Source organism: Artemia franciscana, chromosome 15 (assembly GCF_032884065.1).
Source record: "Artemia franciscana chromosome 15, ASM3288406v1, whole genome shotgun sequence".
Classification (NCBI taxonomy): Eukaryota; Metazoa; Arthropoda; class Branchiopoda; order Anostraca; family Artemiidae; genus Artemia; species Artemia franciscana.
Genome location: NC_088877.1, coordinates 16430113 through 16454731, shown reverse-complemented (window position 1 = coordinate 16454731; position 24619 = coordinate 16430113). Strand labels below are relative to the sequence as shown.

General features: G+C 37.2%; 1 protein-coding gene and 1 long non-coding RNA gene across 2 annotated transcripts in view; one reads left to right on the top strand and one right to left on the bottom strand.

Moving 5' to 3' along the window:
• LOC136036104 (protein spaetzle 3-like) overlaps nt 1-5563 on the bottom strand; it is a 60739-nt gene extending 55176 nt beyond the window's left edge. Inside the window, exon 1 of the mRNA XM_065718106.1 lies at nt 5001-5563. Coding sequence (XP_065574178.1) covers nt 5001-5465 — 465 coding nt within the window. The 5' untranslated portion in view covers nt 5466-5563. The remainder of the gene's footprint in view (nt 1-5000) is intronic.
• Nucleotides 1-23969, top strand: part of LOC136036105 (uncharacterized) — a 164093-nt gene extending 140124 nt beyond the window's left edge. Inside the window, exon 3 of the long non-coding RNA XR_010619636.1 lies at nt 22273-23969. This is a non-coding gene — a long non-coding RNA (uncharacterized LOC136036105). The remainder of the gene's footprint in view (nt 1-22272) is intronic.
• The last annotated feature ends 650 nt before the right edge of the window (nt 23970-24619 follow it).

Below are 24619 nucleotides of genomic sequence, written 5' to 3'. Positions count from 1 at the left end.
ACTTTTTCAGCCTTTTTGAAAATTATGTAAATTTTCCAAATCTGATGCGCTTAGATTTGAGTTTGAGTTTCCACCACTTTAAAATATTGTAAAAAACCTGAAGCGCATGATTCTGCTTGAGACTTTCCCTGAACTTGAAAATCCCAGTGTCAAAGCGGAAGAGGCACAGCTACGCATTCATCCTTTTCTCTGTTTTATAGCATACACTAAAATAGAAGGATTCTGGTGAATAGACTACTTCATTGGCCCTTTTTTCATCTCTTTTCCCCCACTTGCTCGCTATCATTGGTAGCGTCATTTGGTTCTTACTGCGATTGGGCTACTTTTGGGCCTTTGAACCTCGCCTGATGTCATTTAAAGTTTAGTTTTCTTGGCTCTTGACAGTGAGTTTTCCAGGGATCTCTTTGCAGATAACCAATGCAGCTCCTCCTGTGCGACAATCAATCTATTAACTCCAAGATTATTCAACAAAATTTTTTTTGGCTTGAATAGTTTACTGATGTTTTCAGCATACAAACACACAGGTTTTGGCATACAAACACCAACACATACATGACTTTAGGAAGCCACAAGAAGTGGAGAGACTCCAAGCTCAAGAGCCGCCCTATCTTAGTGAGATCATCAATTTTGAGGGCATGTTCAATGAGATTCAAAATCCAATTCGATTTATGATAACCGAAGGCTTGATGCTGGGACACCACCTCCAATGCTGAGGGTGGGCAAAAGATGTTTTGGCTTCATTCTCTATAAAAGTGAGATCATCATTTTTGAGGGCATGCTCAACGAGAATCAAAATCTCAGTCAGGTTATTTATGATAACCGAAGGCTTGATAACCGGGCATCACCTCCAATGCTGAGGATGGGTAAAAGATGTTTTGGCCTTAGTCTCTATCAAAGTGAGATCATCATTTTTTAGGGCATGTTTAACGAGTTTCCAAATACCAGTCGAGTTATTTATGATAACCAAGGCTTGATGCCGGGGCACCACTTCCAATGCTGAGGATGGATAAACAGCTTCATTCTCTATCTAAGGAGTGCACTGGCCCTTTGGATCTCTCGGCCTTTGTTGGTCTAACCACCCATCAAGATGTCTTTTACGTGGTTATAATTCATCAAAATGAGTCTCGGATCAAATTGGTATCTCGTCGACGACCTTTCCCAGGCCCATGGACAATCTAGTTGGACTTATTTACGGTAGCCTATTGCAGTGTATGAGGTGAAAGAAGTAAATTTGATCAGTACATTTGGTGAACTCTATTAAACCACCTACTATATACATCAGTGTGACCAATCTCAACCATGAGATGCTGAGTAATGAGTTTGTCATACAGGGGTACACGCTCCTCACGCAAGACCCAGTACCCACTGACATTACAAAATTTAGAGGACAAGGTGTTTCTGTTTATATACAGAATCATATATCATACGCATGTCTGGATCTCCTAAACTAGAAAGACAAAGAAGCGATGGGAGTTAGGATAACCCTTCCAAATTTAGTATAATCTCCTAACCTGCTACCTTGAAGCTACCTTGAAACTAGTAGCTACCTTGAAACTTCCATTGATTACATTCAAAATAAATACACCACCGAGTCAGCTATCCTCCTCCGAAGAAATGTTAACGCCCATAATAGCATACGGCTCTATCGCAGAAACACTGATAAGGAGAGGCCAGACTTGGCTAATATTTCTCTTTTTTATGGCTTAAACAAGTGGTTGAATTCGATATCTACCATGGCCCAAACGGATCATCATCTGTTGATCTATTTTTTAGGGATCATCCAGTTTCCTTTAAGATTTATGCGCATGCCTTTATAAATGACCACATTGCTATCATTGCACATGGAAACCACACTTGCTTCTCAGCAATGGAGAGCTTTCTTCCTAGAATGGCCGAAGAAAGCTGCAGAAAGGTGCCAGCAGACCATAGTCGGCTGTATCCCAAGTTACATCCCTTTGAGCAGATTCAGGTACCCAGCAAGGAAAAACTCCTGTTCAACGCCCACTGCAAAAAAATACCCAAGCAAAACAAAAGGCACACAAGCAATTACTAATCTCAAAGAGCGAAAACGACAGACTTATTTTTATAAAATCCTGTAGAGAAACAGTTATCAAGAATCGGCAATCACGGGCTCAGTACAAAGAGATATTCGCTTTAAAGCTCTAAAATGCCTCTACTCCCCTGCTCTCATTCCTATACCTAAACAAGAAGGTGATACAATGAGTTTGGCTCTTATAGGCCTATCAACCTCTCTCTCTGGAATGGATATATATATATATATATATATATATATATATATATACATATATATATATATATATATATATATATATATATATATATATATATATATATATATATATATATATATATTTCTATATGTATATATATATGTTCAAAATACATATCAAATTCTTTAAAAAAAAGTTTTTTCGACTGAAAACAAAGAGCAATATTAAAACTTAAAACCAATTAAAATTATGTCTACGAAGGGGATTGCTTACTCCTCAACACCTCGCTCTTTATGCTAAAGTTTGTAGTACTTTAAAAAAAGCTTTCCTGTTGTTCTGATTAAACGACCCTTGGGTTTCAGGAATCGTTCTTAAAGAATTGGGACAAAATTAAATTTTAGAGTAAAGAGCGAGGTGTTGAGGAAGGGGAAATCCCCTTCATTCAGGTAAAATATCTTTTTGTTTTAACTTTTAATGCTGCTCTCTACTTTCAATTGAAAAAAAACTAGTTTTTTACTTAATTTCTGATCGTTTTTAAGTAATGCCAGGAAACCTGGCCCCAATTCCAAGAAGATGCCCCTCCCCATGGAAATATTTTCTAGAAAATTTAATCCCAGTGAAAATTTACTCCGAAAAACTTAACAGCTCCACGCGTAAAATTAAAACAAAAAAGAGAAAGCAAGAGGTTTAAAATTAATTTTGTATAGGAATTCTGGCAAATTCCCCCAGTGTATAGTTTCCCCTGACAAGTTCACCCCTCAGAAACTTCCCTCCCCATGGAAAATTCCCCGTGGAAAAATCCCAGCAAATAAAAACCTCCATCCGAAAATGTATACATACTTCACAATAATAAATACTATGTGTGAAAAAAGGGCAAATTTAATAACTTAAAGATTTTTCCCTTGGGGCTGTGGGGGGGGGTCTAGTTATATCTAAAGGCATAGTTATTGTACCTTTCAATTATAATGAGCAAAATGGCTGTCTCAAATTTTGGTCTGACTACTTTCAGGGTAGGGGAGGGGCCAGGCTGCCCTCCAATCTTTTTGGTCACTTAAAAAGGGCACTAGAACTTTTGATTTACATTCGAATATGCCCTCTCACAATATTTTAGGATCAATGGGTCGATGCAATCACCCCTGGGAAAAAAAAACAAATGAACACGCATCCGTGATCTTTCTTCTGGAAAAAAAAATGCAAAATTCCACATTTTTACAAATAGGAGCTTGAAACCGCTACCGTAGGGTATTTTAATACGCTAAATCTGACAGTGTGATTTTCATTAAGATTTCAATACTTTTCGGGGATGTTCCGACTTTTTTGAAAATCAGGCAAACTTTCTCAGGCTCTTAGCCTTTAATTGGTAAGACTAAACTTAATGAAGCTTATGCATTGAAAATCATCATAATAAGTTAATTCTTTTTATATACCTGTTGGTATCAAAACTCGGTTTTTTTAGTTTCGGTTACTGTTGACCGGGTCCACTCCTTACTTACAGTTCGTTACCACGATCTGTTACAGATCGAGTGAGTCGACATATTACAGTCGAGTGAGTTTAAGAAGGAGGGGGATTGTACCGCACTCATTTGTAAGCTTTGATTAGCTTTATTATGCTATATTGTTGCTGTTTTCCTTATTGTTGCTGTTGTGTGTTGATGATTTTATGGCAAATAAAAATCATACTGCTCGAACATGTTATTCTCAGCGAAATGCTAATAACGCTCTGGCCTTTAGAAGGTTTAGAAGATTGAATTCATTTTTTTCCAAGTATGACTCTGAGAAGTGGATACGTCAAAACTTGACGAAGATGTGATAGAAGTTTTTCAGAAGAATTCTCAATTTTTTGGGCTATTTCCATGTTTTATCCCACTTTCTAGCGCTATAATGAAAGAAAGGCTAAAATGTTTCGATTTTGCTCAAAGGGTGAAGGATCATAGATCGCCCAAAATCGTGTTTTTTGCCCGTCCAGCTGGATCTAATAAAAAGCAGTACCCTTGAATGTAATAGGAAAGGCTTACAGAAGAAAATTTAAAGTAAGTAGGAACTTCTCGGGAGAGAGTACAGAGTGAATATCTGAACACGGTGAGGCAGAGGAAGAGCACGAGCTACTCTTTTAGCCTCAGACCGGCGTGTACTGCGATGAGCTGTCAGTCAAAGCAGCAGTAGTATATTTAAAACAAACGATTTAAAAATCTTTATAAATTCAGAAATTATCTAAAAACATACATTTTTTGGTCCCAGTCATAAATTTCGTCTCACCTAGTCGAATCAATGAAACGCACTGCACCTTCTCATTGATTTAGTTGTTTTTTTGCTTTTTTAATTGTGAATGCTTGCATGTTCATGTTAATTTTTCCCATAAAATTCTGTTGCTGCTGTACACGGGAATACGTTCTAGGACCACACTGACTTATATATTTTATATGAAAACATATAAGAAAATACAATTCCTACATTTTCGTTCCTTAATTGCCTTTGTTTTCTTGTTTATTCTTTTAATATATTTTCTTTTATTTTTGTTTTTGTCATTCGCTGCTGCTCACTGTAAGATCCTTTACAATTTGCAGGCTGAATTTGATGTAAACATCCCAATGATGACAATTGACGGACTATTTGATTTTTGGTATTTAAGCAAACATATTTAGTCCAAACTGACTCGTTAATTTTTGCTTGAGACCAAATCCCCAATAATTTCAAATCCCTAAAATCCCTTCAAATGCCTAATAATTTCAAGCAATTATGAAAAGCCCAAAAGAAAAAAAATAGTAATACCGGTATTTGCACGAAGGATCCATTGCTTAGCCTTTGCTTATCGGTACTGTGTGAAAATGGTAACTTGCTTCCAAAACTCTCTTGATTAGTTTTCAAAGGATTCACAGTAAAACCTGCCACATCTAGTTCTGTTACATTAGTCTTTCGAAATAAAGAATCTATTTCAGAATTTTCTTTTGCCTTTCCTTTTATTCTCTTTTTAGAATTTCTGTTCGACTGTTTCAGGACCTTTTGTTGACGCTTGATAGCTTCAAGCTGCTGACCAGCAGTCAAATTTGACCGAAGACTGTTTATCGGGAATGAGGAAGCATTTCGCTGCTGTCCCAGGATTTGCACAGGTGGGGGTGGAATCCCTTCTGGGTTTGTAAATGTTCTTAAATCTCCGAAGTCTACATTCTGGTTTAATATACCTTGCAAATCATTTGAAGCACTTAAAATTGTTGGACCAATATTCGATAATGCCATATTTCTTGATATTCTGCACAAACTAATCCACTTATTACATAGTTTTCGTGTGATTACTAGACTGGATAGTTAGACTGAGTAGTTAGACTGTTCCTACGATAAATATTTGGGCGCGGTCATTTTTGGTGGAACTCGGAAATAGACAGCTTCCGAACGGGTCAGTCGAATTAATAATCACAAGTTGACCTCTAGGTTTCATATTTTTAGTAGACTTGTTCTATTTTAGACCTAATTTAAGTTCATACAGTTTTTTGTTCATTTTGATCAACAAGCTATAAGAGCAGAACACAAATTTGGCCAAAAAAGAAGCTGAACTTCCAGTTAAAGCCGGCAATTCATTAATCACAAACATAATGTGACCAGAAAACACACAAAAGTCACAAGAGACACATAAGCAGCTACTGCTAGTGATAATTCATCGTATCAAAGGTCACCTTATGCCAATAGAGCACTGAAAAGCATGGTTAGTAAATTGGCTTTATTTACCTAAAGGGTAAACATTTCTAGATAGAAAAAGGATTTTACAGGTGGGACTGATCCACACTCCCCAGAATTTATTTAGGGAGCCATTAAAAAAAACAAATAAAAAACATAATATGAAAATAAATGAAACTATGAAGGAAATAAAGTAATTGTCAGTTTTTCATAGGAGAGGTGGACCCAGGCTCCCCTCTCCACCCCTCCGTAGGCAATTGACCAAAAGTGTAGTACGATATATAGAATAGAAGTTTCAGCATCAATAAACAACTATAGAACTGCAACATATTTCCACGCTAACTTATTATTATCTTTATTTGTTGGTTTATTTATCTTAAAAGTGTTTTTTTTTTTTTTTGCTCCTCAAACAGGAATTATCATAGGTAGATGCAAGAATATATGAATGAATGAAAGAATTTCATTTATAACACGTCATACAACAAAAGAAGAACAAACGAAAATAAAAAAGAAAGAAATAAATAAACTAACAAAAAAGCTTCATATAACATATATACAAACACGACAAATCGAATATTCAGCAAACGGCACTGTAGATGAAGTATTAATTTTAAAAAAAGTTTTTCTGAGAGAAGTAAAGAGCAAAGTTTTAGCTTAAAGCTAACAAAAGTTACAATTTCACGGTCTATCTAACCTTTATCAATAAAGCTATTATAAAACGAGAGCTAACAGCTCATATGGCACTTGTGGCGAGGTCGGAAGAGCCAAGAGCTCATATGTTATGAGCTCTAACAAAATTCTAAGAATCAATAGATTGCTTTAAAAGGAAAATCAGAGGCTTAATGCCGGTCGGGATTTAAAATAAGAGCTCTGAGTCACAAGGTCCTTCTAAATATCAAAATTTATTAAGATCCGATCACCCACTCGTAAGTTGAAAATACCTTAATTTTTCTAATTTTTCCTCTCCTTTCAGACCCCAGATGGTCGAGTCGAGGAAAACGACTTTATCAAGTTAATTTGTGCAGCTCCCTGACACGCCTTCCAATTTTTATCGTCCTAACACGTCCAAAAGCACCAAACTCGCCAAAGCACTGAACCCCACCACCTAACTCCACCAAAGAGAGCAGATCCAGTCCGGCTACGCCAATCACGTATCTACGAAATTTATGAGCGTTTTCCAAGATTTCCGGTTTCCCTCTCCAGCTCCCCCCAATGTCAAAAGATCTGGTCGGTATTTAACATAAGAGCTCTGAGGCTTGAGTTCCTTCTAAATATCAAATTTCTTTTATATCCCGTCACCCGTTCTTAAGTTAAAAATACCTCAATTTTTCTGATTTTTCCAAATTAACTCTCAGCTCCCTCAAAGAGAACGGATCCGTACCAATTATGTCAATCTCGTATCTATAACTGGTGCTTATTCTTCCCATCAAGTTTCATCCCGATCTCTCCACTCTAAGGGTTTTCCAAGATTTAGGATTTCCAAGATTTCTGTTTCACCCCTCCAACCCTCTATGTCCCCGGATCCGATTCGAATTGAAAATGGAGCATCTGAGACATAAGTTTCTTCTTAAATAAAGTTTCATTGAGAACCGATCTCCCATTCATTAGATACCTCGATTTTCACGTTTTCCAAGAATTTTGGTTTCCCCCTAAAACTCCCTTCAATGTCACCGGATCTGATCAAGATTTAAAATGAGAGTTCTAAAGCATAAAATCCTTCAAGATATCAAATTTTATCAAGATGTGATTACCCGTCCGTAAGTTACAAATACCTCATTGTTTCTAGTTTTTCCAAATTACTCCCCCCCCCCCCCCGCAACTCTATCAAAGAGAGCGGATCCGTTCCGGTTATGTCAGTCACCTATCGTGGACTTGTGCTTATTCTTTCCACCTAGTTTCATCCTGATCTCTCCGCTTTAAGTATTTTCCAAGATTTCCCCCCCCCCCGCCCCTAATGACACTGGATCCGGTCGGAATTTAAAATAAGAGATCTCAGTTTCGAGTTCCTTCAAATTATGAAATTTCATTAAGATACGATGACTCTTTCGTAAGTTAAAAATACCTAATTTTTTCCAAGTTTTTAGAATTAACCCTCCCCCCAACTCCCCCAAAGAGAGCAGATCCGTTCCGGTTATGTCAATCCTGTATCTAGGACTTGTTTTTATTTTTTCCACTAAGTTTCATCCCCATCCCTCCACTCTAAGCGTTTTCCGAGATTTTAGGTTGCGCCCCCAACTTTTCATTCACCAAATCCGGTCGGGATTTAAAATAAGAGCCTGAGACACGACATCCTTCTAAACATCAAATTTCATTAAGATCCGATCACTCCTTCGTAAGATAAAAATACCTCATTTTTTCATTTTTCGGAATTAACCCTCCTCCCCTAACTCCCCCAAAGAGGGCGGATCCGTTCCGGTCATTTCAAACACGTATCTAAAACTTATGATTATTTTTACCACCAAGTTTCATCCCAATCATTCCACTCTAAGCGTTTTCCAAGATTTTAGGTCCCCCCTCCAACTCCCCCCAATGTCACCGGATCCAGTCAGGATTCAAAATGAGAGCTCTGAGATACGATATCCTTCCAAAAATCAAATTTCATTAAGATATGATCACTCCATCGTAAGTTAAAAATACCTCATTTTTCTAATTTTTTAGAATTAACCCCCCCCCCCAACTCCCCCAAAGAGAAAGGATCTGTTCCGGTTATGTCAATCACGTATCTAGGACTTGTGCTTATTTTTCCACCAAGTTTCATCCCGATCCCTTAACTCTAAGCGTTTTCAGAGATTTTAGGTTCCCCCCTCAATTCCCCCCAGTGTCACCGGATCCAGTCGGGATTTAAAACAAGAGCTCTGAGACACGATATTCTTCCAAAGTTAAAATTTAATTAAGATACGATCACTCCTTCGTAGGTTAAAAATACTTCATTTTTTCTCATTTTCAATCATTAACCCCCCCCCCAACTCCCCCAAACAAAACATATCCGTTCTGGTTATGTCAATCACGTATCTAGGACTTCTGATTGTTTTCCCACTAAGTTTCATCCCAATCCCTCCATTCTAAGCGTTATCCAAGATTTTAGGTCCCCCAGCTCCCCCAGTTTCACCGGATCTGGTCGGGATTTAAAATAAGAGCTCTGAGAAACGACATTCCTCCAAACATCAAATTTCATTAAGATCCCATCACTCGTTCGTAAGTTAAAAATACGTCATTTTTTCTATTTTTCCGAATTAACCGACAACCCACTCCCACCCCCCTCCCAGATGATCAAATCGTGAAAACGACTGTTTCTAATTTAATCTGGTCCGGTCCCTGATACGCCTGCCAAATTTCGTCGTCCTAGCTTACCTGGAAGTGCCTAAAGTAGCAAAACCGGACAGACAGACAGATCGACAGAATTTGCGATCGCTATATGTCACTTGGTTAATACAAGTGCCATAACAACCAACTGCTGATACTTCCCCGTGTTTATAGGAAAATAGGAAACTAGCACATTACTGAAACCACAAAACGATTTAGGATTTTTGGTACAGAAAAATAAATCATTTAAGGACACATTTACAGAGAGAGAGAAAGATGGGCTTATTAATATAAATAAACAAAACAAAACAAGTAAATGGCCCGAAGCAAAGCTTGGTTGGCTTACAACCCCAATACAGTACAAAAATAACGCTATTTAGGGACGTTTCATGATTATTTTTTAGGAATGTTTGAAGTAAAGCTATCCTGATACTTTAGGACTATAATCTAGCTTTAGAGTTTGTATCAAAACTGATATTCTCCGTTGTATAGAGACAATAACTGGATTTTCTATAGTTCATATTATGGTTTATTTGTTCTTCATTTCGGGTAATACTAAAACAGGTTTTTTACAATTTAAAACTGTACATTGCTCACTATTGAACCGGTAACACTGGATAGTCTAAACGACAAGGGAGAGAGAATGCTGAGCTGTCATGTCACCCACAATCTTATCATTGCAAACACATGGTTTCACAGACTCAACATAGCCAAGTACACCTGGTATAGCAATGATGGATCAGCAAAGAAGATGTTCCACTACATCATCATATGCCAACGATGGCTGTCATCTGTACAGAATTGTCGCACCTATCGAGGCGCCGAACTTGGGAACCGACCATCGTCTTATTGCAGCCAAAATTAGACTTCGCCTAAAAGCTACAAAACCAGCCACAGACCTCAGAAAATTGATATTTACCGTATCCAGCAAGACCCCGCTTTGGCTATGTAGTATCAGGTCGAAATATTTAACAGATTCGAGGTCCTTACGTAGTACGATGATAGAAGGTGTATGGAAGGTCTTCAAAGAGAATGCTCTTGCAGCAGCAACTAACATTGCTGGAATGAAGCAGCGTAAGAAAAAAGACTGGATCAGCAACGAGTCCCTCGCCATTACTGATTGTAGAAGGGAAGCCCACCTTCACAGGGATATGGCAGCGTATAGGCAATTAAATAAAGAGCGAAACATCATGCTGCACAAAGACCGTAAGACCTTTATTGACAAAAAGCACGTTAACTCCAAGAGGCCGCCAAAAACAGGATATTGGAGCCACATACAAGATTCTCTGTGAGCTCTCAGGTCAACATACTCAAACTACATTGTATTTCGATAACGCCTGTGGTGAAAATATTCACGACCAATCAATGTTTCACTGCACGTGGGAGCAACACCATTTCGAGAAGCCAATAAACTCTGACCCACCGGTTCAAATTAACGACCAGATTACTGATACTGCTGACAATGCTACACCTACCCCTGGTGGTACTGAATTTACAGCAGGAGAAATTAAAGCTACAGTACGAAAGCTGAAGAACAACAAAGCTTCGAGAATATGTTGCCTGACATCAGAACTCCCTAGAAATGGCGATAAATCCATGACCCTGTGGCTACAAGTGCTGCTTAATACTGTGTGGTGCTCTGAAATGATATCCTCAGACTGGAAGATAGGCTTACTTGTGCCAGTCTGAAAGAGAAAAGGAAGTAAGACAGAATGTTTTAACTATCGTGGAATAACTCTGCTCTTGATACCCGGAAAACTTTTCGCCATGCTGCTCCTCAAGCGGGCAGCAAAGGTGCCTCCATCCCTTTCATCAGGACCAGCAAGCTGGGTTCATGCCGGGTAGGTCAACAACTGAGCAAATCCATACAATTACACTGCTGATAGAAAAAAACTCTAGAATATAAAAGGAGGGAATATATTGCCTTCGTCGGTTTTTTATCTGCTTTCAAAACTGTCGACAGACAGTCACTCAGGCTGATCTTTCAGTCTACTGGTGTACCTAAGAAAATTGTTAATCTGTCGAAAGAACTATACAATAAAAATGAAAGTGCTATCTCTGTAAATGGCCAGGTCTCATTAAACTTTTCAGGTTAGAAACGGTTTTCGGCAAGGCTGCGCTGCTGCTCCCAAACACTTCAACTGTGTCAAGGACCATGTTCATGCTGGCGCATTAGTTTGGCATCGATTTTACTGGAAGAGTTCTGTCAGATGTTGAGTTCGCTGACAATGTTGCATTGACATGCAAAAATCTCACTGACATCAAAACTGCTCTGGAGACGCTAGCATCTGCTTCAGAAAAACTTGGTTTAAATGTAAACTGGATCAGGACCAAAATATTGCCTGTGGACAAGACACAATGCAGCCCCCTGACAACTATAGAAGTATGTGGCCAAGATGTTGAGATAGTCTAGCAGTTCACCTACCTTGATCCAATTACCTGTTCAAACGGAAATCTAAATGCAGAGATATCAGTAAGTGCAGCAAAGGCGAACGCCGTTTTCGGCCGCCTGCTGTGAACAATATTCCACAAGCCCCATATCAGCCTTCTCAAGAAAGCTCATATCTACTTTGGCTCGGTAGCAAGTGTTATGTTGTGCTTTTCAGAGACTTGGTCTTTGACCCAGTTGCAGGTGATGAAGGTAGATGCTGTCCAGACAAAACACCTCCGCAAAACCGAACACGTTAGGTGGATCAACAGGGTACGGAACCTGGATACACTCCAATCTTTCAAATTTCTGCCACTGTTTGAACAGCTTAACCCCCTCTTGCTGCGTTGGTACGGTCATTTACTTCGCTTAACACTGAAACACCTGCCCGACTTATATTTGACTTTGATCCAACTGAAAATGGCTGGAAACGTCCCAGAGGTAGACCATGTATGAGATGGGCTGATATCATCCGCGATCGACTCACAGCGTGGGACATTGACCCTAGCGAAGCTTCTACCCTCACACAAACAGCCACTCTGGAGACGACTAACAGCGTTGACGTCTGGTTCCCTCTACGCTGGCGTCACTACCGAGCAGGAGCTTTAAGTTAAGTAAGTAAGTCAATACTCACTATTGGTGTTATAACTGGTGAGGTCAGCTATAATAAGTTTTTAAGATAATTTTAATCTTATGAAAAAAGTTACTGATATCACAGCTGGTGTAACATTGTCAAAAGCGTTGTAGATTCGATTTTTGTTATAACGCTACCTTCTCATTTTGACTCCTAAATCAATATTCTTTTTCTTTTACTTTGCTTTTGTTTTTTCAGTAAAGCGCTAGTTTTCTATAATCCTAGAAACATAGGGAAGTATCATCAATTGGTTTATTTGTACTAGAAATTTTATTTGTACATTTGATTCTTTATTTTTATTGATTTTGTTTTTATTTTATTTTTATTTATTTGTACATTTGATTTATTTGTATTAGATGGTCTATTTGTACATACACCGTGAAGTAATAATTTTCGTTAGTTTTAAGTTCCAACTTTGCTCTTTACTTCCCTCAGAAAATTTTTTTAATTGATTCTTGCCAGTTTTCAATTAAAAACGTCGTTAATTAGAAATATCAGTCACCCACTCACTTTCAAATCTTGTGACATGGTTGGTTATAAATCTTTGAATCATTTTTGGTCTTCAATTGCCTTCATGTGGCTCAAAAACTGATAGACTATCTAGATTACCCTTATTGTGTGACAATCTGCCTTAGCATCAAGAAGTGGAAATAATCATTTTTACACAACCCTGAAAAGGTTATACCATATTTCCCTCTCACGGAGACTATCTAGCTCTCAAGCCTTTCATCACAAAAAAATTACAAAAGATTTTTAGATTAAATCTTTCTGATTCATCCAGTGTAGTTCCGAATTTTTCGCGAACAAGCAAGAAGAGCTACACCCTTTTATATTAAAAATGAACTGTACACTTAGAATCAAGCGCTAAGATTTGTATTGGGCATAGATTTCCTTGGTATTATATAAGTAGCTATTTATTTAAAGAAGATTCCCAAGGTTTTTAAAAACCTAAGCATAATTTCCGTATCTATCATCAAGTTCCGTGAAATTATACCGTGTAACCTGACTTCAAAACAAAGAAGTTTTGATTATTTATTTTTAATGGGTTACCAATATAGCTCTGCCCGTTCATTGTCTCTGTCATTCAATTCTGACTCCTGGGTCCAAATTTACCATCCCGGTATGACAAAATGAAATAATACAACGGGGATTCCGAAAATACGTCCAATTTTGTCAACAAGGTAATGGCAACCATTTTCTAAGACTGTGAAGAAGTTGTACTTGTGGACATTTAGAAGGCTGAAGGGATTTCTAGATTTCCCCAAAAACAGTCTAAAAGGATGGAAGCATCACCTGGAGAAGAGATTTGACATTGAAGGGCGTTAGGTTGAAAAATCCGTAATACATCCTTACTGAAAGAAAATTATTCGCAAAGATTTACTTTCCACTGAAAATTCCCAAAGAAAATCCCACCAACCTGCAGAAAACTCCCCCGCAAAAAAAGTCTGTATGTTTTCTAATAACAAATACTATCTGTAAGGCATAGACAAATTACAAAACTTAAAAAGGCCTTAAAATTTCTACAATGGGGTTCTTCAATTTTTTTGCAGTTTGGGAGGGAGGGAGATGCCTCTAAGGTTACATTTAATGCCAAAACATTCCAACTCTCATTTAAAAAAAACGCAACAAAAATGTGATATCAACTTCTTTATGATTTCGGGAAATATTTGTGGTCTACGCTGTTATTATGAAAGTAAAGAGTAACATTAAACCCAAAATGAGCAAAATTTATTTTGTACAGGAGGGGACTTTCCTTTCCTCATCCACACCTCTACCACATGGTCGCAAAAACATCTCAGGGTGCTCATTGGATCAGAAAATGAAAGTTCAAGTCCTTTTTTTGATAAGTCAAAAGTGACTTGAGACCAACCAGCCTCGGAGGGATATTTTCGTGGGAGGTATTTTCTGAGGTCTATTTCCCTTGGGGTGAGGGTATTTTCCGGGGGATTATTTTCCATGGGGGTTCTTCATAAAAATCTCACCATATGGATGTGCCAAATGGCAGTAAAGATGGTACTTTTGGGTCCATGTCTCAAGTGGGAAAGCGTCCAAAACCCTTTACGGGAGGTTTGCAGTAATACCTTCTGCATACCCTCTTCCATGTCCCCTTAGTAAATTACGCAATTATTGTTCTTCAACCACCAATAGCTTAAATTGGATTAACCGAGCCGTATTTGAGTCAGTAGAGTGTAGGACTTCAAGTCAGAATGTCAAGCGTTCGATTCCTGTTTGGGCATTTTTTCGATCATGGTCTTGCCCCTTTTATATAGTTATTTTTCTGATAATTCACTATGTTTGTAAATGTGATGAACTTATCTTACAAACTTGTCAAGCATTTTGATTCAAAAGGGAATGGAGTCTTCCAGGTTCATGGTTTGCAACTACATTCTAGTAGATCACTAAATCGATACCCCAACCTTGCCACTTGATGGTTAGAGAAGAATAGACATGTGGTTCTGGAACCACTCAAAGTTGTATATTAAAAGAAAAATTACTTATTGCTATGTTTACTTATTCAAATAACCACTTTCTTATGTTTAATAGACAAGGTAAAACTATTTATGCTGTATAGCCTATAGAGAAATCATAGTAATAAAAACCTATTTGCATTTTCTTTTCTGTGATATTTTTGTAGTTGTCAGGTTACAATCCATTTTTTTTATTAGTATCCCACACCTGTATGTCTGAAGTTTTTTGTGTTTAAAACGGAGGGGAGGGGAGGTGTTTAGTAAAATAAGTTAGACATAAGAAAATATTGCTTATGTTCTGAAAACCTTGAAAATCTTCTTTAGAAAAATGGTTACTCCTAGAACGCCAAGGAAATCGACGCACGATAAAAATATTATAAATTATTTTTTATTGTGCAGTTCATTCATAATGAAGGCAAGCGTTTAACCCCTGGAAAATACCCCTAGGAAATAACCCCCTCCCACGGAAAATAGCCCACCGGTAAATACCGCCAAGGAAATAAACCCCTGCGGAAAATACACAACTGCGGAAAATACCCCCCCCCCCGGAATTTACCCCTGAAGACAAACCCCACCCAAAATACCCCCCTTCTCTCCCACGGAAAATAATCCTCTGGAAAATACGCCCCTGTAAAATGCCCACCGTGGAAAATGCCCACGTGGAAAATATGAGCAGTGCATTTAATTCGTTTCCGAAGTATTAACCTAGCAATCAGGTCTATGCCATCGGCAAAAGCTAATTTGTCTAAAGAATAAATCGTTATTCCCAAATTGTTGGTTCTCGAATGGAAGATGTTCACTTGAGACTGGAGATCATGGATGGACTCGACTATCAGGTCTGTGTTATTGACTAAAGATAATTTGTCTATCACTACTCCTCCTATGAAAGCACCAAACGGGTTACACATCGGTGAAAGGACCGCATTTAAAAAGAGATTCGATAGATCTGAGCAAGTTTAACAAGTATTTTTGAAAAACACCTGCCTATGTTTTGAAGCTTTCATTAAGGCCTTCTCCAGTCATAATACGACAATAATACTCCAGACTTCCGAACTTTGTACATATGTCACTGATTACGGAGACCAAGTTGGCTGGGATACCAAAGTGAGGAAGAATGAGCCATAGCCCTTCTCCACAGGCCTGTTTAAAGGCTATGAACAGAGACTAGATATTGCGGTCGAGTCTGAGATATTTTTCCATGATGTGTCTGACTGTCAAAATCTGACCAACCGTCGGCTTATTTTATCGTAAGCCGTTTGGTATTCTGGGATGACTACTGAGCAAGTTGCCTTGGATGCGCCAAAGCAAGACCCTTGTCAGTATTTTAGTGGCATGCCTGATAAGACATATTGATCGGTAAGTGCTGCAAACTACTGTAGATGCTTTCTTATATAACGAAACCATCTTAACTTTGCACCAAGGAGAGATGACTTATTTTCCAAGGCGCCATGACAATTTTTTTTTTTGCAACCTTCTTCGGTTTACAGTTGACTTTCGGGAGATTCGGCTGTATTCCATCGGGGCCAGTTTCTTCGCATACTGTCAGATATCTATTAGGTGTTCTTATTTTCAAGCGAAGACAGATTGGGCTTGGGTTTATAGTGACTGCGGGGAACATCGAGAGTGTTGTTGGTTGAGGTAGTATAGCTAGATCTAATTAATTTTCAAAATATTTTTTTTTACTTAGAGCACATTCCATCTGTGTGATGTATCTGGTTGCCACGTTAGTCAAGGAGGGATCATGCCTTGGGTGCTTGTCAGGATTTCACTTATCTAGTTTTAACGTCATGTATGCACTTTTTTGTGCTAGAGTCATCTCTTCATTTAAGAATCTTCCTTAAATGAGCCCTGAATATGCATGAGTTGAAATAAGGGTAATAATTTCTTTATTTATGGAGCAGGGGAGAATAGAAGGAATTATTCCTCCCGTTTGATTTCATTTTGACCGATCATGATCTCAATCAGTTATAATAAGTCCTGAAATCCTAACTTTGATGAAAATTAACCCCCATTTGTGAAATATGTACTCACTGTTCTTTGTTTGTGACCAAAATTGATCTTTGAGCAATTAAAACCAAAAGAAGGACAAAATTTATGTACTTTATGAAGGTGGGGCGGAGTAGTAAAAGGAGAGGCGTGTATCTCTCTATTTATAACAAATGAAAATTACTGCATCTTTGTGCTTAAAACAAGGTACGGCATATCCACTTTTATCCTCAAATTTGTATATGAAGCCTCTGATTTAACTAGATGGCTATTATAATTTTGGGCTCTTGACCCTGGGATTTTAGGAGTTAAATTGCTTTCGAGGCATAAAATTTCGCCTTTTTAACCATTTTCTACTAAAATAAGTATTTAAAATTTTATTCGATGTTACATATGGAGCTTTTGGGTGTCTTACGTGACATAAAATGCATGAGAAGAGTGGATGGCTGCCCTCCAATCGGTGGTTATTCTTCAAAATAGCACCTTTAACTTCTATTCGCGAATCGAAACAAAAACAGTCCACGGTATTTCCATTGAGTTGCCATGACTTTTAGTCTTCCCAATGGAACCTTACCTTTCCTTCGGGGTCCGCTTGTTAGAATTTATTATAGTTTTTCAACAGGATTCCTTGTGTAACTGCATCACACTTCCTACGAAACAATAAAGTAGATTATATATTCCAAGGGTGGATGACTTATAGTTGTGTTAAGTTTCGGAAACGCCCATTGGAAAAGCAGCCGAGGTTGAGCGCAAAAATGGAGCTTGATTATCACTAAATTATCTTAATTAAGAGTATACTCGAAAAATTTCTTAAAGGCTTAGCGACAGATTTTGAGGCTCAGTCTTAACAACAAAACTTCCCACATTGTACCCAGCACTGCCCTGGGCGCCGTTAGTCACTCAGAAGGGATCCGTGAGACGATACGTCTGTTTTTATAGAATGTGCTGTGTTGTCCGACTCGCACTAGTTATGCGTGCCGATAAAACAAAATTACCCTTAAAAACCCTGTCAATAATGTATCCCATGCATAGTTTGGTAAGTTTGGCTATGTTTAACTTTCGAGGGCTATTTCAATGATTGATTAAGAAAGGGGAAGATTCAGGTTTTTTTAAGTTAAAAAGACATGGGATAGTGGTTGCAACCTTCGCCTGGTGCCCCCAAAAGTAATTTTCCGTGTTATTACCTATCCTAAAATAGAGGGCCACTACTGCTAATTTCAGTTACCGTCCAGCTACTGGCTGTTCTACCCGGTGTCTGGCCATGAGGTGGGGATTTTTTTTTTTTCGGGATCTGCTTTCAAGAATGAATGGACTTAAGGTGGAAGGCATTGCATAAAGTAGCAGAGAATTTTCATAATTCTGAGTGGAGGGGAGGGAAAAAGTACAGTGCATAAAACTCGGTTGTGTCCATGCCTGAGGCTGTCAAGCAAGGCTTTATCATTTAGTCGATAATCTCATAAGCTGTCGAAAGGCCCTGGTTCGGAAACCAGACAGGAGGCTGAATTGGCGTACGGGAAACTCCACCCAAATTGACACAAGGAAATTAGCTTGATCATTAGCCGCTATGGATCGGGTGTTATATACTGGATTTCTAACATGGAAAATGGACAACTATAAATCGATGAATGATGTTGGAATAAATTACCCTATATTTCAAGAAGGCGTGGGCGTGGACTCTGAGATGTTGCTTAACAGAAAAATATCTAGGTCAATGCCGAGGTGATGCTCACTCAAATTTCATGTGCACCATGTGGCGCTTGCAAAGCGTGTGAGAAATGTGCCAGAAAGAGTGGAACTGCGCCGCGCAAGGTGAATGTGTTCAAACTCTGGTATAAGAACTTGCTGTTAACCATCATATTGCATTGGGAATGTATATTCAACACTTATTGAGTTCAGTACTGTTACCTTTGTTTAAAAATTAATAAAAAAAAAATTTCGAAAATGTATTTTTTAGCTATTTAGTGCTGATTAGGTATTTGGCACTTAGCTAAAAAGCGAATAATATTACAAATATTTTTCTTGTAATAGTTATAACATTGAAAATAAAATAAAAATTGCAATTATATAAAATCTTGAGCTGTTGAGTTTTCAACAATTAATATCATTTTATAATCAGTTTAATTTTATTAGTTCTTGTCAAGACTGTTTCAAGATACGCATAGTTTTATTTTAGAATTTATTTTGGAGTGAAAAAATTATTTTGAAGTAGGGAATTTTGAAAAACTGTTAACTTTGGCAATCAAAGACGAACAGAAATTAATAAAAAAAAAGTTTCCGAAAAAGAAGTTTTTCAAAGAAAAGTAAAGGCCATATTAAACTTAAGTTCGGAAGAACATTAAATCTAAAAAAAACAACTGAACCATCGTGTATCTGACCCCAGGCACCTGGGGTCAGATGCACGAGGGTTCAGTAGCAAGGGGTTCAGTTACATGAGGGTTCAGTTGCAGTGAAGCCTGTAAAAAGTGTTGTGTTCAGACAATATGTTTCATTAATATAAAAAAAAACCTTGAGGACGAACCAAAAATATATACCAAAATTAATGGCCTTTTAAGCTTCCTTTAGATGAACAAACGTAAAATTTTGAATAACAAATTCAAAGTAATACGAGGGGGGCATCAGGATTTTGAAAAGTCTTGGTAGGGCATGGTCCAAAATCGGTTGGGAACCACTGATATAGACCAAAAATACTTTTGAGCCTAGTCTCAATATAGCATTTTACTGCTCGTATTTTTACAAATTTTTGCTATAGAAATGTTATTCGAAATGGGCTATACTCGCACTTCGGGTTCTTTCTCAAGGAGCTGTAGGCAAGAATGAAGCATAAAGTGTTATTTAGCCCTAAGTTTGATTACTAAATATAATTTGAAAGGTATTTTCAAAACTGGTTCGGGAGAGTAGGTGAAGTGGTTTCGGAGTTGAGGTTTCTGTAAATAAAATATCCTAAAATATGTGCAAGCTCTTGATTTTCACAAGGTATAACATTCTCACCGACTGGATAATTTCAGAAAAAAATATCTAGGAAGCCTGTACCTGCACTTTAGGAGTGGCCAGGGGCGTATCTACACTATTTTATTTGGGAGGGGGAGAAAGGGTGCTATTGAAGTAGGTGCTATTTAAGTAGTAGTGAAGAAATGTAACTATTTAACAAATACACTGCTTGGTGAATTTAAAAACATTACGCAATACATTATAAATAATAAACAAACATTAAATAATCATAAATATAAGTGTGAAGTATATGCCCCACGCTGGGAGTCATGTATCTGCATAGTTTTAGGAACCTGAGAGCAAGCCCCTTTAACTGCTCTCCTAGCTTCATGGGCAGAGATACGTTGAACTTTTTTCAACTTGTGATTACTCAGGTCCTATATCAACAGACAGATACTTATCTAACATATGACAGATACATAACATAGACAGGTACATATCTAACATACGACTGGTATATATATAGCATACGGAAGGTACATACCATAAACAGGTACATATCTAATGTATCAAAGGTACACAACATGTCAACATGACAGGTACATATCTAACATATGACAGGCATATAACTTAGGTACATAACATAGACAGGTACATATCTAACATATGACAGGCAAATAACATAGACAGATACAAATCTAACAGATGACAGGTATATAGCATAGACAGGTACATATCTAACATATGAAAAGGTACATAACATAGACAGATATATATTTAACATATGACATGTACATAACAAAGACAGGTACATATCTAACATATGACAGGTACATAATATAGACAGGTACATATCTAACACATGACAGGTACATAGCATAGACAGGTACATATCTAACATATGACAGATACATAGCATAGAAAGATATATCTAACATATGACAAGGTACATATCAAAGACAGGTACATATCTAACATATAATAAGTACAGAGAATAGACAGGTACATATCTAACATATGACAGGTACATAACATGGACAGGTACATATATAACATATGATCTTAGATAAGATGATGTGTCCAAATCGAAAGATACTTCGGTCCGTACAATTTGGGTCACTAACCTGAGCCTGCTCTTCCCAGCTTCCTAAGCGTAGACGTGTTGCATTAATTTTTACTTGTGATGTTTCAAGAATCATTAAGTGAGTAAAACGAGCTGCTCAAAGCAGGTCCTTGGGCCTTAGTCCCCTCATCTCTCCTTTCAGTTCCCTAGATATAATCTAGACATGCTGTAGCTATTTCGACTCGTGATCGTTCAGGGATTATTTAGGAGCAATCTTAGATGACCCAGTTACTGTCCCAAATGGAAACACGCTAAATATGCATTTCAGACAAGATGTCTGGTTTTTACCACAGCTGTTAATTGATATGTTTTGTACCTTGTCAGAATCAGCATTAAGAAAAAAATTATTTTATATTGTGTCAAACCCCCCCCCCCTCCCCCTCCCCTTCACCCCTCCCCGTCATCGGATAATATATGCTTGTTTTAAGATTTAATGTAACTCTAATTCATTGAAATAACATATTTTTATTTTAACTTACGACAAGCTGTAAAAAACATTGCAATTTCAGAAAAAAATTTCGAAAGGGGAGGAGCAGTGGAAATCCCTGACAAATGAAACAAATGACACATTTCTAAACGGCTAATTCTTTCAGCAACTGGCTGGATAAATAGAGATAAGATACTTAAAACTATGAATCTGATTATTGAAATAGTGCCTAGTGATCTTTAGAAAACTATAGTTAAACCCCTTCTTAACAAAGGTGATATAAGTGAGTATAGTTATTAAAGCGGTATCAGTCTAGCTTCTGTTGGAAGAAAAAAACTGAACATGCTGATACTTACTAGATTCAGAGATGGCTGTAGAAAAATTTTTAAGAGAAGAGTAGTGTTGCTTTAGTAAATTTTATAAATTATGAAAAGGTAATTCATTCAGCAGGTAGAAAAGTTATCTGCTAGTACGGTACAACTAAAAACACTTTAGACTTATTTCTGCTATGCACAAAAAGAATATAGCTTCGATCAAGGTTTGAAGTAAGGCTTGTATCGATTGATTTTATTCACTTCGGCTGTTCCAAAACTTCATTTCGACCTAGTTACGTAAATTTAGTGGTTTTTTCTAATGGAACTTTTGCTTTTCATTTTGTTATTATGTTTTATTTTCCCTTGAAAAGTAGCATCTAGGTTTTTAATGGAAGTGTTCGGAATATAGCTCTATAATTTTACACTGTTTTCACAAGGGTTTTTGCCCTTTCTTGTATCTTGGTATCTTTTTTTATTATTATTTCCTTTTTCTAATATCATCAATCAGAAAAACTAAACAGACAATAAACAAGCAAAAACTAAACAAGAAAAAATGTAAGTATTTTTTTTCATCTACTCAATAAGATATTTTAGAACGAGAGTATTTCTTTCAGAATGAGATTAGCAAAATCAATTCTTCTGTATATTTGGGCAATATAGGAGTATTCCACATATGACAGGAAATAAATCCCTTTACTAGATTATAATACAACTTAAATAACTTAATAAATAACTTAAATAACTTACGATTTTTTTTTTAGACAGAGAGGATGTATCTAGAGGCGTTGTATCTACCTGAAGGTTTTTTATCAAGATAATTTGGATCCTCAGTTTAAAATCTAGATTGTAATTATTGCATTTTCTGTTACAATATTGATTATCTTATGTGGTTTCCCTTGACAATCTTACGGCCAGGATTATTACATCGATAGTCAAAACAAGAATCTTCGTTGAGAGCAAGATCTTCAGCTGTAAAGCTCTAGAAACAATGCATTGTATCTGTGTATTGAAATTGTGAATAATTCTGTTTGATGAATTATCATAACAATTGTTTGATTTAATTGTAACTTCGCTGTTGTTTCATCTTATAAACTAAATATATACAAAAATATTGCATCGTTGGAAGTTGGTCCTTTCAACTTATTGTGCTGTGAAAGCTTCAACTTGTAAGTTGAAAACGTGGAAAAACACAACTATGAAGACAAACCACAGCTGTGATTTCAAAAGTGCCAACAATCATGAAACCCAAAATTAATAGATAAGATAAGAATATGCCTATGGGCATAAAAAAGCCTTTCTTGTGCAGTTCTGTCTCCATGTGCCGTGGCTCCCTTTAAGCTTGATACTTTCAAAAATTTGTCTTAAAAATGTAAGTATTGCCTGTGAACTGTATAAATTTCCTAAATTTCCTATATTTGTCCAATAAATCATCTGTTTAATCGCCTCCCCCTAAAAGAACTTCCAGACTATCGTGTGACGCTTAATCCTTTCCCCAAAAATTTAAATTGCTCTGCATTAGGTCACGTAATGAAACAGATAATTACTAGGATTGCCACCACAGTCGGATCCTAAAGTGCTACAATTGCCTAAATTTGCGTGCTAAACAGTGATTTCCGGAGCTATAGTCAAAATATTGACCGTAATAGTGCTAAAATCGCAGTTTCGTGGTAAGCAACCCTGACCACGTGCTAAAGTGCTACACAAATAAAATAGTGCTAAAACAGTTCACATTCCTGCTACAGGTGGCGACGCCAAAAGAACACAAGACTGGATTGGTGTGAACTTACAAAAGCTATTGCATAGCCCCTTGCGAAAACTGAAGTGCGTCCGTGAAAAATGAAAAAGTGCCTCTGACAAATTATGTAAGATTTCTCAAGTCGTCACTTAAATGTAACTGACAAGCGCTGATTGCGTCTATTTCACACGAGCTCGTAGGTGGGCATGCTTGCGCAAAAAATTTACTTAGTAAAAAGAAAATGCTTTTAGTGACTTGCATATTGCTAAAACAAAAGTAATGACAGTGAAATTTTACATTGTGCTCGAGTGCAGTAACCTTTTAATAGCTAAAGGTCTCTAACCTTTTCTCAAGAAGGCCGTAATTTTCTGATAACAGTAAAGCACTGCTTTATTGATTTAGACAACTTAATTAATAATTTAGATAATTATCAATTTAGATGAAGCAGGCTGACACATACAGGAGCGTAGATCAAGCATTTTTATTGAGGAGAGTAAGAGGGGTCAACATCCGGAGAGTCAAGTGGAATGGGCTATAAAATAATTCTTTTCTCCAAATTATTGGGGGCATCTGCCCCCTCCTCAAACGACGCCACTGCACGTGTTTATTATATATTACGATATAAAGAAATAGGATTCAGTGTGTAACTTTACATCTCCATCTTACGTTTAAGGAGTAAAAAGGAAGATCTTTGGGGATGTGATAGCAGTTTTTAACAGCTATCTAACCTTCATCTTTTGCAAAAGGGGGTCGGGGGAGGGGGTTACGTGGGAGCATCTTTCCATGGAAGATTTCATCATGAGGGGGCTCTTCTATTTTTCATGGAAGAGAATTTCTATGAGGGGGCCCTAGGATTTTTTAGCATTATTTCAAAAAACAATGAAAAAATAAATGAAAAAAAGTTTTAGCGACGAAGACCACGCTGCCACACTGCCATCTTTAATATTTTAACCGTCATCTTTGCATTAAGTCAGGCTTTCAGGATTGATGTTTTGCAAACAGTCGGTTTGATAAAATAATATTATATAGTGATATAAATAATACTCCCCTATCAAGAAAAGCTGTTGTAAGTACAAAATCTAGAAACTCAAAATGCTTCCTTTGTTGTCATTGTCTTTTTTCTTTCTTTACTTATTGTCTTCTATTTTCATTTTTTCTTTATCCACGCCAAGCAAAATTTTGGATGCGCCGTATAGCACTTAATGTATCAATTTATGGAAGCAAGCAAGAGGGGCTGTGGACGTTATTATTCTAAGAATTGTCAAGTAATTTGTCAATTAATTGCCAAGCTGTCTGTGCATTGTCCAAAGGAATTGTAAATTATTTGTGTTGAGCGGTGTCTAACTTCAGTCAGCGCAAAAAGTATGAAGAGG